Genomic DNA, 15444 nt, shown 5'->3' on the forward strand with positions numbered 1-15444 from the left:
TCTGAGTGAATTTCCCCTCCTCAGGATGGATAAGTTTTCCAAAGACATAGAAAGCAGCGATGATGAATTTTACTTCGAAAACGAGGAAAAAAGTGAAAAATGTAAGTGACGAAAGTGAGTTCTCCGAGGATGCGAGTGGAGATGATGAACAAATCGCTGGTCCTAGTGGAACTACAGAAAGGAAAAAGTCCCTTGCTTTGCCCAAAGATCTGGCTGAAAGTACTGACAGTGACAGTGACATTGAATTCATAAAGGCAAAATGAAGACGCACAATTGTTTATTCGAGTGAGAGTGATGGAGATATAGGTGATATCATTGAGAAATCGGGTATAAGACCCAGTGAAAGTTACCTTTCTAGGGGAAAACAGGAAAAAGAAAAGTGGACATCTACATCTGTGAATGACAAAGAGCCTAGCAGAATCCCTTTCTAAACTGGTCAGTTACATGTTGGACCTCAAGATCCTTCTGGATGTGCCACACCAATAGACTTTTTTCAGTTGTTTTTTACTGAGACATTGATAAAAAATATAACGGATGAGACAAATGAGTATGCTAGGCACAAAATTAGCCAGAAAGAACTACCCCAGTGATCCACTTGGAATAATTGGAAAGATGTGACAATAGAGGAAATGAAGGCTTTTCTTGGTGTAATACTAAATATGGGTGTATTTAGTAATCATCCCAACTTGCAGAGTTATTGGTCCATGGATTTTGAGTCTCATATACCATTTTTTTCTATCTGTTTTCAAAAGAGAAAGGTTCTTGCAAATATTTTGGATGTTACACTTGAAAAACGACCAAAAGTCAAGTAAAGATTTGAGAACAAGAACCGAGAAGGTAAACTGCTTCTTGTCATACCTTGAAATGAAATTTAGGGAGAGATTCTGTCCTGGAAGAGAGATTGCTGTTGATGAGGCTGTTGTTGGTTTCAAGGGAAAGATACACTTCATCACATATAATCCTAAAAAGCCAACAAAATGGGGTATTCGTTTATATGTCCTCTCAGATTCAAAATGTGGTTACGTACATTCATTTGTCCCTTATTATGGAGGAATAACATCTGAAACGTTGGTGAGACCTGATCTCCCTTTTACTAGCAGAATAGTTTTAGAGCTTCATGAAAGATTGAAGAACTCAGTACCTGGTTCTCAAGGTTATAATTTCTTCACTGACAGGTATTACACTAGTGTCACTCTTGCAATGGAATTGTTCAAGGAAAAAACACACTTGACAGGAACAATAATGCCCAATAGGAAAGATAATCCACCTGTTATCAAACATCCAAAGCTAATGAAAGAGAGATAGTGGCTTTCAGGGATGAAAATGTAATGCTTCTTGCGTGGAAAGACAAGAGGATAGTCACAATGCTTAGTACATGGGACACTTCAGAGACTGAGTCTGTGGAAAGGAGAGTGCGTGGTGGTGGGAAGGAAATTGTTCTCAAACCCAAGGTCGTGACCAACTATACAAAGTTTATGGGGGGTGTTGATATAGCTGATCACTACACAGGCACATACTGTTTTATGAGGAAGACTCTAAAATGGTGGCGTAAATTGTTTTTCTGGGGGCTTGAGGTCAGTGTTGTAAATTCCTATATGTTGTACAAAGAATGCCAAAAAAGAAAAAATGAAAAACCGATAACGCATGTGAAATTTATTAGGAAACTAGTACATGATCTTGTTGGAGAATTCAGAGATGGTACACTAACTTCCAGGGGTAGATTATTATCCACTAACTTAGAGCAACGTTTAGATGGAAAGCTCCATATAATCACACCTCACCCTAACAAAAAACACAAAGATTGTGTTGTTTGCTCTAACAGAAAAATCAAAGGAGGAAGATATGAGACGATTTATATTTGCGAAACATGTGAATGTAAACCAGGTCTTCATGTGGGTGAATGTTTCAAAAAATATCACACCATGAAAAATTATAGAGATTAAAATTACTCTTTGAATGCATCAATAATTTGAAATATAAAAAAATCCAAATAAATAAGTTTGTATGAAAAGAAACTCCAGTTTTTATTCTACTGCCGTGCTTTGTAAAATCTGGGGTATTTAAAAAATTAAATCCCGAGTAGAATAAAGGAATCGAGAAAAAAGCAAGCGAGTGCAAAGGGTTAACACCTTTGGAAGTGAACAATACCCCTATTTCACAGATGAGGAACCTGGTATAGGAATAATGAGTTAATTATGCCCAACTGTTTAGAAACTTGGTAGTTGGAGAACTCAAACTATTCAACAAAACTAAAATTATATGAAAAGTTGGAATCAGTGAGATGTAAATAACTATAGTGTTTACCTCAATGCCAGGAACTTATGGAAATGAAAAAAGTGAAGTTTTCCTGATTATATAAGTTGTTTTTCAACACGTGACACTATCCAGTACCTTTTCAATGTGCTTTCTTACAAATTATTAAATATTTTTCTAAAAATTTTTTATTATGCACACAGTTGAATCAATAAATTTCTCCAATAATCTACACTAGTAAAAGAGAAAAATGCAAATTGACCGTACCTTCACGACACCCACCAGCCAATCAGGAGTGGGTATGCAAATGAATCCAACAAAGATGGCGGGTCATTTGCATACATGGGCACCAAGAGGCCGGGGGCGGGACACTTGTGTTGTCGCCATGGAGAGGACGCAGGCGTTCCACATTGCCCCAGCGCTCAGGGCCTCTGGGCATCATGGGAAGGCGGAAAGGCGGCTCCGGCTGGAGCAAAGGTGGTGCCAGCAGCCAGGGCAAGGAAGGCCCATTCTTGCATGAATCTTCATGCATCAGGCTTCTAGTCAAGGAATAATTTAATATTATATATCCTCAATTCCTCTTCATTTTCCACTTACTATTAAGGCTGTGTTGCTTTTTCCTCTTCAATTGCTTTCATCTCTTTATTCCAAAGTCTATATAGACCTTGAGAAAATACCTTTCCCTGATGTCTTAAGTTTTGCATTCTTTTACATACAGCATGCAAGTCTTATCTTATTAAAAGAATCATCCAATGGTTGGGTTTTTCCCTCTCTTCTTTTATTAACAGGTAAATATTTAAGGTCAACAGTTACATTAATTAGAACTGCCATCATAGTTCTAAATGCTTCTCTTTGTTAGTAACATTTTAAGTTACATGAGTTACCAGAAGAACTCAAATCCACTACTGAAATCAGTCAGGAGTACTTATCAAGAACCCAATGATCGCTTCACACCTACTAGGTTCATTATAATGAAAACAAAAACAGAAAATAACAAGTATTGGTGAGGATATGGAAAAATTGAAACATTCATAACTTAGCTGGTGAGAATATAAAATGGTGCAGACAATATGGAAAGGTTTGAAGGTTATTAAAAAGCTAAAAATACAATTACCATATGACTCATATTCCCCTAAGTATATAGCCAAAGAAATTGTCCCTAGTCAAACAGCTACTTGTACACTAATGTTCACCAACGCACTACTCACAATGATCAAGAACAGGTGGAAATAACCCCTAATTTCATCAACAGGTGAATGGGTAAACCAAATGTGGTATATGCATACAGTGAAATATTACTGAGCCAAAAAAGAAAATGTCGTTTTCATACATTCTACTGAATCCTGAAAACATCATGCTAAGTGAAAGAAGCCAGATACAGAAGGGCAAATATTTTAATATCTAGAAAAGGCAAATTAAGAGAGACAGAAAACGATGAGAAGTTACCAGGGGCTAGATGGAAGGAAAAATGGGGATGTATTGCTTAATGGTTAGAGTTTCTGTTTGGGGTGATGAAAAAGTATTAGAAATAGATAGTGGCAATGGTTGTACAACATGGCAAATGTAATTAATGCCACTGAATTGTACACTTAAAAATCATTAAAATGGCAAATTTTGTTATATTTTATCACAACTAAAAATAATGTAACATACCAAAAAATTTTAATTATACACTTTAAATAGGCAAACTATATATTGTAATAACTGTGCATTGTGTCAGGTGGGTATTAGACTTACCGGGGGATCACTTCATAAATTATATAAATGTCTAACCACTGTGCTGTACACTTAAATCTAATATAATACTGAATGTCAACTCGAAGTGAAAAAAGAAAAAAAATTTTAAAGGGCAAATTATATAGTATGTGAGTCAATGGACTCAATGGATTTGGGGTGCAATGATAACTAGAGATGACTTAGATCAACGATTTTCCATTGATGTCCTGTAAGAATTTTTAAAACATGTAATACCTGACTATTAAGACAGGGGCACTGACCTCTTTTCCCTTAGATCCTTAGATTGTCAAATATAAAAATGACAACAGCCAATGTGAACGAATTAAAATTATACCTATTTTTTGTCAGATCAGCAAAAAAATATATTTTTTTGGTGTGCTGCAGAATTTTAGTAATTAGTTTAAGTGTGCTATGAGTTGAAAAAGGTTGAAAAATTGCTGACTTAGATCAATGAGTCTAGTTTGAGAGTAAAGCAAAGTACTGCTAGCCTAAGCAATGTTTAGTTAAGACAATTTGCAGTACATAGTTTGATAACATCAGACTTCTCTAGTCCTAATATAATACCTACCCCCCATAACAACTATTTAGAAATAGGGGAGGAGAGATATAAAACAATTGGCACATATACACAAGAATCTACACACAAACTTTTCAAGTACTTCAGATGAGCAATTCCCAAGTACCGGTGTAAGATGATGCTCATTAAGGAACTGTACACAAGCAAGGAGTACGTTGAGCCTGCTGATCGGAAGTGCTAACTACTAATAATTTTTATTTATATTCAGACATGATTTCACCTAGGCAACAATAGCAATACTGGGGTCTTTACAATTGGTAGGAATAGCCAGAGAAGACTTAATCTCACCTCTGCTCAGAGTCTTTATTCTTAGACCTACCCTGCTTCCTGTGTTTCGTCTTAAAATTTTCAAAAATCAAATTTTTACTCACCAGGTTAACTCTGTATTTAATCTACCTTACCAAATTATAAACAAATCATAAAAATAGTTAGATACTTTAGGTTTTCATTTCCCCCTTCTATTAGTATGGAAAATGGAAAACTGCTGGTACAGAAATTACTAACGTGTGTGGAGGATGAAGAATAGGTTAGATATGTTGCTGCCAGTTTAAAAAACGAACAGGGTTTCTAATCATGAGGATTAATGGGAACACTGATAACCTGAGGGGAAGCCTGGGTTTGGGTTATTTTTAGCTTAATTTGGGAATTTTTGCTATAAAAACAAAATATACTGTACTTAATTTAGAAGATAGGAGTTATCCCCTGATACAAGTTCAATGTTGCCACGCAATTCAATCGGAGCTTTTCCATAAAATTATCAAATTGACTGGAGCACAATACAAAAATGGAAGAAAATAAATAGATTCAAAAATCAGTCATTATGGGAAAAAACTAATTACTAATACTAATAATTGAATCAGAGAGTAACCAAGACAGAAATCATAACAAGAAAATAATCTCTCCAACATGGAGAAGTGGTTCATAACACTATGAACTATTCCATATAGAAGGATTTACTGAATTTAGGTTTAAGTTTCTTAATTGGACAAAGAAAACATTACAAAATGAATTTTCCCCAAAGAAATTTGAGGAAAAGCATTTAAGAGAACTGCCTGGACAAAAGACACGAGGAGAAAATATAATAGCTATTAGCATCATGTTTTTAATTCACTAAATAGAAAAGATAACCCTGAAAACAAGCATGATATATTGGGCCATAGAGATGTGTCAGCTTCATGATACAGTATATTATCCTAAACTAGAGGCCCAGTGCACGGATTTGTGCACCTGTGGGGTCCCTCTGCCTGCCCTGTGCCCTCTCGCAATCCAGGACCCCTCGGGGGATGTCAGACTGCCGGTTTCGGCCCAATCCCTGCAGGCCAGGCTGAGGGACCCCACTGGTGCATGTGCACAGGCCTGGTTTTGGCCTGATCCCTGCAGGCCAGGCCGAGGGTCCCCACTAGAGCATTCGTGCAACAGGCCTCTAGTATGCATATAAGATCTTTGGTTAATCTCTTCCCATCCTCCCCCCTCCCCTCTTCCCTCTGAGATTCATCAGTCTGTTCCATGTTTCCATGCCTGTGCATTGAGCGTCTGCCCCCTGGTGGTCAATGCATGTCATAGCTACCGGTCAAACAGTCACTTAGGCTTTTATATATATAGATGGACCCATTCTCTCTCCAAAGAGAAGAAGTCACCTTGCTCCATAGTCACACACCAAACATGATCACGGCCATTTGTCCTAGATAGCGTGAATTAAACAGTCTGTCAATGCCACCAGGACTAAGATACAAGAGGCCTACTTCTATTGGTAGCAGCCATTCTCTCTAGGTCTCAGTTCCCCCAACTATAACAATAAGGTGATTTCTAAGGTACAAAGATCTCTAATACTCTATGCTTAAAAGTTTAAAACACTGAGAAAGAGGTCAACTAGGAGATCAATATACGCCCTATACTCACAAGACAGCCTCTGAGCAGAAGAAAGCTAAGGTTCAATACTCCTCAGGTAAATATTAACAGTTACCCTTAAGTCCACAGAACAGGACAGAATTAGACCTGCTTTGCTTGGAGTTCTTTCCAAGTTATTAATATATGAGCAACAAACAAAATTAATGATTAGCGAGAGGATGCTGCTAAAGGAAGGCTTATTGCCAGTGAAAAAGAAGAAGAGCTGAGCACACGAAGAACCTAAAACTAGACCTCAGGACAAGAAAGCCAATGAGCTGGGGCCATTTGGCATAGGGGTAGGCTTAAATATCTCTATCATTATGTTACAGCATAGCTCAATACCTGATATTTTAAATTATATAACCCTCAGGCACCAAGAAAAATTGAATTTATATTGCTATACTTTGCTTAGAAGGCAAGAAATCACAGCTTATGACTATGACCATTTAATAACCTAGCTCATAAGAGACTGTTGCCTTAAGTCAGACGAGAGAGGTAACTAACTATAAAAGCCTGCTGTTCTTCGACAGAGGGTCAGTGACACCTTCATATACCTAGCAAAGATAAAGGAAGGCAATGTAGATTCCACATTCTGTGAGCAAGTTTCAACGGCTGTTACTTCCTTTTTAAGAACAATGAAAAGAACCTGGTAAAAATGTCATCTAACATAACTTTGAAGAACCTAAAGTATTTCTGACTTTAGAAAGATGTCACTTGGTTAGAATGAAAGAAAACACTGCTTAAATAGAAACTGTGGTTTAATTTTTGAGTTTAAAATTTCTTTTTATGAGAAAATTCTGGTTGCATCTATGTAATAGAAAAATCATGAAATAATTTTTAAGTAAAAATATTCAGCTATACACTTTGCTTTAGTGTGTACCACTGGTACTCAATAAATAATTGGTTTACATTTTGTTCTGTGGGAGAGGACAGGGTAAGTGAGCCGTTGTTTTAACCAGAAGGTCATTTATCCAAATCCAGAAAAATTCTAAGCTCTTTGGAACTCTTGGATTCCGAAGACATTCCTGTATGTTTTCATGAAAATCCAACAACAACAAGCAAATTATTTCTTCTGGGAATGTATTAATTTTTTCCCAAAGCCCAAAACCTCTCAAGATTGTGTCACAATGACACTGTTATGTTGACCCCCACTTTCTCTTGGGCCACCAAGTCAATGAATGGGACATCGGGTCTTTTCTACAGCTCCTCCTCAGCATGGTTTGTCTTAGCGTGCAGGAGCTCAGAAGAGCAACTGGCAGGGTTTTGGTAGGCTCTAAAGCAACACAAAGGCCAGTGATAAGCTCACAGAAGCTTTCACCATGACACCCAGAGTACAACTAGTTAAGTTACCACTTTTCTTTCAAGAAGCACCCTAGACACTTTTGGCCACATTAATCAACCCTCATCCACAGCTGCTTAGGCCAACTGCCTGGAGCAGGATGGAGCCAAGCTTTTCACTGAGACTCCTCACCTGAGGGTCTGCTCTCAGCATCTGGACCAAATTAAATTGGCTTCTTTCCACATTCTCTCAGCTTGGTTCCCTTAAGTTGTTTTGTTTTTCAACATACCAAAGGGGGAAAGTATTTACTAAGGTAAAACTGGTAAATGCTTCATAACATATGGCAGAGAAGATACCTAACAAACCAAATACAGCTATGTCTATTCAATTACAGTTTATTTTCACTTAAATCCCAATGCAGCATGCCTTTCAGGAAAGCCATATATACAAGTTTTTAATCAGTCAGGATAATGACAATGACCTGTTTAAAAACAAAAAGCCACATACCTAAAATAAAACCTCATGAAATAAGAAAAGCCAAGTTTTTTTAAGGTTTTCTTGGCTTAGGCTTACCTTTGAGAGCACAGTGATGGCCAAACTAAGCTGTACACCCCCATGGGATATGACTGGGCTGAACTAAAATAAGACATTATCAGGTATTCTGAGCCTTATAGCAAAAGCTAGAGTAGAGCAAAGTTACTGAATAGTTTGTACATCTGACCACAATTCTAGGGAAAAAAAAATCTCTTTAGAGGGCTCATTAAATTGATGAATCCTTTCCTGTTGGATTGTGAAGTCATATTCCTTCCATTTGAGATTCCGCTATTTCCCACCACCTCATAAGGAAACCCCCCAATGATTACACAAGTACTCACATTCAAAGCATTCTTCGCAGCTTCTGCTTCTGAGCGACTGTCAAAACTCACAAATCCTACAGGCTGAGGAAAGAAAAAGAAATATGAAGGGGAAAAAATCAGGGGATATCTATTTTTCTGGGTCAAAGGTGATGTCAAAGTGAAGAGCTAAGATAAAGAAATGACCACAGGCATTTGTGTAGAAATAAGAAAGCCAGTCCAGAAGAATCATGACTCAGTGGTTTAGCTAAATTTCTAACACGAATCAAAGGGATTGTGAGTGTGGTTCTTCAAGGGCATATAGCTGGGGTGTTAGAGAATCATAAAATAATCTAGAAGGGGTTGGAAGGTGAGCAGCAGTGAACAAGGGAATAGAGGAAAACTTGGGTCAAGAGACTCTACTTTTCTAAATTAATTCAATGCCCCTCAGTTTCTTCATCTTTTTAAGTAGAAAGAGAACCAAATCACCTTCTGGTACACAGTCAGTGCAAGGACTACAATGACACAATGATAAAAGCCTGTACTCTCACTGCATGATCAAAATTACAGATGAACATTTCCATGGCAAATCCCATAATGGTCCAACTGAAGAGAAAGGGGTCATAATCCCTTTGGACTCACTATCTTTTAGTCCAGAAGGATACTTGCAACATAGCTTATTCCTGATGAACCAGAGAAAACCCCACTGAGTGTCAAAAAGTGATTGGGAGGTGAGCATGCTGAGTGCTCAGCATTAGAGGGGAAAAGCATACAGCTGAAAATTTTAAGAAGTTTGCAGAACTACCAGGGTTACTGATTACCACCTCCATTCGGGGTTTGAGAGAGAACATGATTCTTCATCACCAGACACTCATACCGATTGTGAAAGGCTGCCTGTTTAACCTTATTAAAAAAAACACACACAAACAGGAAAGAATTGGGAATAAAAGTGAATTTGGATAATAATTACTTTTGAATATACAAATAAGCCCCAATATAACTATGCTGGATGCATTACATTTGTCTTCCTTGGGGTTAGTCCCAGACATCCTAGCTGGAGACTATGGAATTACAAACCATCTTCCTGTGCTAATTCCTAACCAATCTCACCCTATCTTTTAAAGCTACAACAAAATAAAATCCTAATGGGAATAAAGAATGTTGAGCACTAGTAACATTCCTAAAGAAAGTCAATTCAAACTTATTGTAGAAGTGACCATGAATATCCAAGTTTAAAATTCTTACCTGCTTAGATGTGAGCTTTATAAGAGAACCCTCATAGCCCTGAAAATAAAAAAGAACCACATTTAGACAAAAAAAAAAAAAGGAGGGGGGATTATAATAGCATCTTCTCAAGTAAAAATAAGTTCTTTATCCTTTATGACTATCGACTACCTCTTTCACAAATGCCTTTTAAATTAATCAGGAAAGCAAACTGTACACACAGGCACACATGCACACACCCATGTGTACATATGTCTGTTTGCAGACTTGGGGCCTAAAAGAAACCAAACCCTGAAATTCATGCATTTTTATGTTTCTTTCCCTTTTTTCCCCATGAAATTATGCAATGACAGGGAATTGGTGTCTGTGTACTGCAGAACTCTTTGTTTTATAGAACTAGGAGAGGGAAGGAGGTAAATTTAATAAGATAGGAAGGTAAGAGTATGTGATAACTTGGTCATGTATTTGCTATAAAATAACAATAATTAAACATTAAGAATGCACTATATTTTGGTGATCACTTTGTAAGTTATATAAATGTCTAATCAACATGGTTGTACACTTGAAACTAACATAATATTGTACATGAACTCTAATTGAAAAAATAAAAAATTATTATTTTTTTTAAAAGAATGCATTAGGTAGAACCTACTCATCAAAATTTCAAAACTGCCAGGAAAGGTGAAGCAGGTAGTGATGCTAAATTTTGTTGAGGTTTTTAAAATTTCTTTTTCAGTTCTTTTGCTTATTTATTGAACCAGCCAATTTTCATACTGGTATTCTGTTGGGACATACAAAAATGCCCTACTGGGTTTTTGCTTGAGCTCATCTTCAAGGAAGATAGAAACACTCCCTTTCAAAACCCCCTTTCACCCCTCCCTGGCTTCTCAGGATAAGGACAACAAAGTGTGTTTATTTCTGAAAATAATCAATAGCGGGTGGCTTGCACTGATGGATGACACAGAGGGGGAAAAACACCACTTGACATGATTGACCACCACACATATCAGTATAGAGACAGATTTGCAGACCAGGGTCAACCTTCAGGGACTTTAATTAAAAGAGGGCTGTTAGGAATGTAGCAGGGTCCTGACTTTAGGGAAGCGTTTCTGGGCAGAATGTTGGGATTGATTCATCCTCATATCTTCCCAGCATAGAACTATGTGACCAATTAGCTACTGTAAACATTTTACCTCAAAGGCCTTGAGCTCTTCTGGACAAAGAGGTCATGATTCACAGCCCTGCCTCTTCCTTTTTCAAGGTGCTTTCTCTGAAAAACCCAGAGGTTTAAACACCCTGAAGGCCTCAGCGGCAAAGGACAAATGAATATTTCACTCAAGTACAAACCACTGGCAGGACTATATTGTGCTCTCAAGTCACAAGAAGAGAATTAGTATTACACAGTAGTTCAGAGCAGGGATGGCTGTCAGACTGCTTGGGTTCGAATCTTGGCCCTGTCTTTTACTGTGTGTGTAAACTTGAGCAAAATTTATAAAACTGTTCAAAGTTTCATTTTCCTCATTTGAATAAATGAGGCCAACCCACTTTAAAGGATTATGATGAGAATTAAATGAGATAATTCATATAGGGGGCTTGCTAGTTGAATATCTCTCTCCATATACATAAACACAATAGTATTTTGTCCACTAAGAAGATCAATTAGCTTAAAATGTCCTCATCCTAACAAAAGGGATAGTAAAAATTGTAACCCTGCAGAAGAAAGTCAGGAAATTCTATCAAGTTGGCACTCTCTTCCCATAACATCTTCTCTTTCTTTCCCACTTCCTCTCAGCTAACCTCATGTTTAAGCTTTCTGTTTCTTCTGACCTGTCAACATTATTACTGCATTAAGACAGTGATTTTTAACTGTAAGAATTTTTAAAACATGTAATACCTGCCTATTTAGTCAGGAGCACTAACCTCTTTCCCCTTAGATTGTTAAAAAAAAAAAAAAAAGACAACAGCCAAAACAACAATAGCTTCCCGGTGTTAATAAATCAAAATTATACACTTCTTTGTCAGATCAGCAAAAAACATATTTTGGTGTGCCGCAGAATTTTAGTAATTAGTTTACGTGTACCATGAGATGAAAAAGGTGGAAAAATCGCTGCATTAAGGGAATGTCTGTCAGAATGGAATTATGTCACTGTATGATGCCTTCTTGGCATATAAGCTAGACTATTTTATCTCTGTTGGTTTTAACTGGCTGCCCTCTCGATCTTCTCTCTTCCTTTCCTAACACTGCTGTTTTCAGCTATTACATCCTGTTCCCTCTCCCTAAAAAGCTAGATACTTTTCCTCAACCTGCCTTGGCTGGGCTCCTGCTTCAAGTGGGATGGACTTTGACAAAAAATCAAGATGGCCCATTGCCTAATCCTAAGTATGGCCCCAGCTGGCATCACCGGCTGACATGTCCTCAATAACCAGCTCAGACACAGGCCCTGAGTTTATCATGACTTCCAGGTTCACTCCTTGAGGGCCAAGGCCTCTAGCCCACAATTTGCCCAGTCCAGCCTTTTCCGATCCTCCACAGGCTAACCTTCAAGGTTTTGCCTAGGCAGCATGCATGGTTATTTCAGCTTTAGTCTGACTTCCTGTTAAGTTTTCAATTCCAGATTCATTCAGTATCTCCAAAGTAGTTATATCTCAATAGTCACACTGCATTAAATATTTCGTGAAGCACCAGGAAAGCTTCCCCTTATGCCAAGCAACACTTTACAATATTGTTTTTACTTTATTTGAAATTTACATTATTTTTCTCATGAAACAAATATGGTATTAGGTTCCTAGTCTAATTCATAAAAGCCTAGTGCTGCCTCCAAAGACTAGTACCAATAGAACTATTTCAACTAATAATCTCCTAGGGAAAGGACTTGATTTATATTATTGCATTTGAAATATAAATACATAATGAGCATTGGTAATATTTTTGGTGATCTATACTAGAAAAACACCCCCAATTGCCAGAGGACACTAAGGTTTTTCTACGTGGAAGAGACAGATACATGTCCACATCAGTAAGAGAAGACACTTGTCTAGATTAGCTACTGGAAGGACAAAAGGCCACTTCCATCTTTCGTAAGTGACACTGTAAAGTAGGGCTGAGCTGTTAAATTCCCATTGCTCATTAACCTTTTAAAAATATCACCTTTATAGGGTACTTTCTCAAGCATTTCATTTATTCCTCCAAAGAGACCCCATGAAGCTTTCTTTCTCCTTTTATAAATTCTGAAAGATAGAAAAGGTACCTTAAATGGTCTGAAAAGCAGATAGAGCTCCCGAGGTTTGATGTCCAGGGGCAGTCCACTGACAAATAGGGTCCGGACCTGGAAAAGAAATATGAGAAGTGATCAATGGAGTGGAATCCAGATAATAGGTCTCACTTGAAACTTCAAAAACACATTTTTTCAAATATTCCATGAATCCTACATAATTCTTGTTCTTTCAATGACACAAGAGTATTCTAATGTTAAGTTGCCATTAAGTCAACTCTTCTATGTTGATTATTCAAAGTGAACCACCTATAGCTGATTTAAATTCATAAACTGACTTCCTCCCCAACTAGCAATTGCCTGGTCCTAAAAATGTGAGGGGAAGAGAGGGTCCATATAATTAAAGTGTTAGCTTAAAAAAAAATGTCATAAAGACAGAAAATCTACCACTCCTCTGCTCTAACCAAACGAACATAGAATGTGGCTCAAAAATAAAATCAACACAACTTTTGTTTCCCTCATCTGCATTGATAATTACAGTAATTTTAATAAGTGGGAAAGTTTATCAAACACATCCAAACAGTAGCCAGAATGCCTAACTCTGCATCTTCCCAGTTCCAAGACAGAAGGGCAGACCTCACTGATCTACACCTATAAGGCCTAGGGTACAAACTCTGTACTTAATGTCAGCTAAAATACAGCTCAAAGATGACATACTTCCAGCTGGGAGGATCAGAGAAAACACGTTCGCATCTGAGTGGGAACTTAATGGATCGGTAGGATCTTACCACATAGATATAAAAGGTGAGATGGAATGGTGCAGAGAAAAACACTAACTAAGGCAATAAAGAAGGGATAGCACAGTGCATTCTGGAAGATAGGTGGGAAAAATTGAACAGATAGGATCAAACCACAGAGGACATTAAAAGTCACTGCCTCAGAAATTTGGTCTTCAATCAGTTGGCAATGAGTAACCACTGAATTATCACCACCATACATTTTGTTTCTACTTATTTACTTTCGTGTGTTTTGTGTGCCTTTAGTCCCTCTATCCCAGCTCTACTGAAAGGTAACTGACATATAACATTGCATAAGCCTAAGATGTACATGTCAATTTGCTATACTTATATACTGCAAAATGATTACTATCACAGCATTAACTAAAGCCTCCGTTTACATCATATAATTACTATTTATCTTTTGTGGCAAAAACATTTAATATCTTACTCTCAGCAACTTTTAAGTATATAATACAGCACTGTTAATTATAATCGCAATGCTATGCATTAGATTCCCAAAACTTACTCAACTTCTAACTGAAAGTTTGTGCCCTTTACTGAACATCTCTCCATTTCCCTCATCGCCCCCTCCCCCAGCCCCTGATAACCACCATTCTACTCTCTGTTTCTATGGGTTTGGCTTCACCCCATATTTTCTATTCCTCTTCTCTACTCAGGCTGATACCATATGATTGAGCTCCTCATTAGAAATCATATTGTTACTTAAAAATTCAATGCTCAATTGTTAACATATATAAACTAGAAGCCCGGTGCACGAAATTCGTGCACGGTGGGGGGTTGTCCCCCAGCCCAGCCTGTACCCTCTCCAATCTGGGACCCCTCAAGGGATGTCCGACTGCTCGTTTAGGCCCGATCCCACCAGGCAGCCAGACATCCCTCTCACAATCCAGGACTGCTGGCTCCCAACTGCTTGCCTGCCTGCCTTCCTGATTGCCCCTAACCGCTTCTGCCTGCCAGCCTGATCACCCCCTAACCACTCCACTGCCAGCCTGGTTGATGCTTAACTGCTCCCCTGCCAGCCTGTTTGCCCCCAACTTCCCTCCTCTGCCAGCCTGGTCACCCCTAACTGCCCTCCCCTGCAGGCTTGATCGCTTCCAACTGCCCTCCCTTGCAGGCCGGGTGCCTCCCAACTGCCCTCTCCTGCTGGCCATCTTGTGGTGGCCATCTTGTGTCCACATGGGGACAGGATCTTTGACCACATGGGGGCAGCTATATTGTGTGTTGCAGTGATGATCAATCTGTATATTACTCTTTTATTAGATAGGATGTGAGTCACTCTCCCCTCGTCCCCCTGCCCCCAGTGAGAAATGGGGAGAATATTTTTTAGAATATTAACACTTTCCATTAGCTCTGGTTGTAAAGTGCAAATCAACAAGCAAGAAGATCGTCTCACTGATCCAGCACAGTACATGGTAAAATGGTATGCCACCCCTTATACACGGCTGGTGGGAATGCAGACTGGTGCAGCCACTGTGGAAAACAGTATGGAGTTTCCTCAAAAAATTAAAAATGCCTTTTGACCCCGTAATTCCACTTCTAGGAATATATCCCAAGAAATCAGAAACACCAATCAGAAATCATATACGTACCCCTATGATCATAGCAACACAATTTACAATAGCTAAGATTTGGAAACAGTCTA

General features: G+C 38.2%; 1 protein-coding gene across 4 annotated transcripts in view; it reads right to left on the reverse strand.

Annotated features, from left to right (window-relative positions):
- Positions 1-15444, reverse strand: part of RBPMS (RNA binding protein, mRNA processing factor) — a 177690-nt gene that overhangs the window by 85759 nt on the left and 76487 nt on the right. For all 4 annotated transcript variants that reach the window (XR_008556779.1, XR_008556778.1, XM_054720075.1 and 1 more), the window contains exons 2-4: positions 13039-13116; positions 9812-9850; positions 8609-8671 (exon numbers count right to left, since the gene is read on the reverse strand). Coding sequence is in view for 2 of the 4 variants with exons in the window: in XM_054720075.1 (XP_054576050.1) it covers positions 8609-8671; positions 9812-9850; positions 13039-13116 (180 nt within the window). In the remaining 2 variants the exon portion in view is untranslated. The remainder of the gene's footprint in view (positions 1-8608; positions 8672-9811; positions 9851-13038; positions 13117-15444) is intronic.

The sequence above is a fragment of the Eptesicus fuscus genome, chromosome 8, assembly GCF_027574615.1.
Source record: "Eptesicus fuscus isolate TK198812 chromosome 8, DD_ASM_mEF_20220401, whole genome shotgun sequence".
NCBI classification, from domain to species: Eukaryota; Metazoa; Chordata; class Mammalia; order Chiroptera; family Vespertilionidae; genus Eptesicus; species Eptesicus fuscus.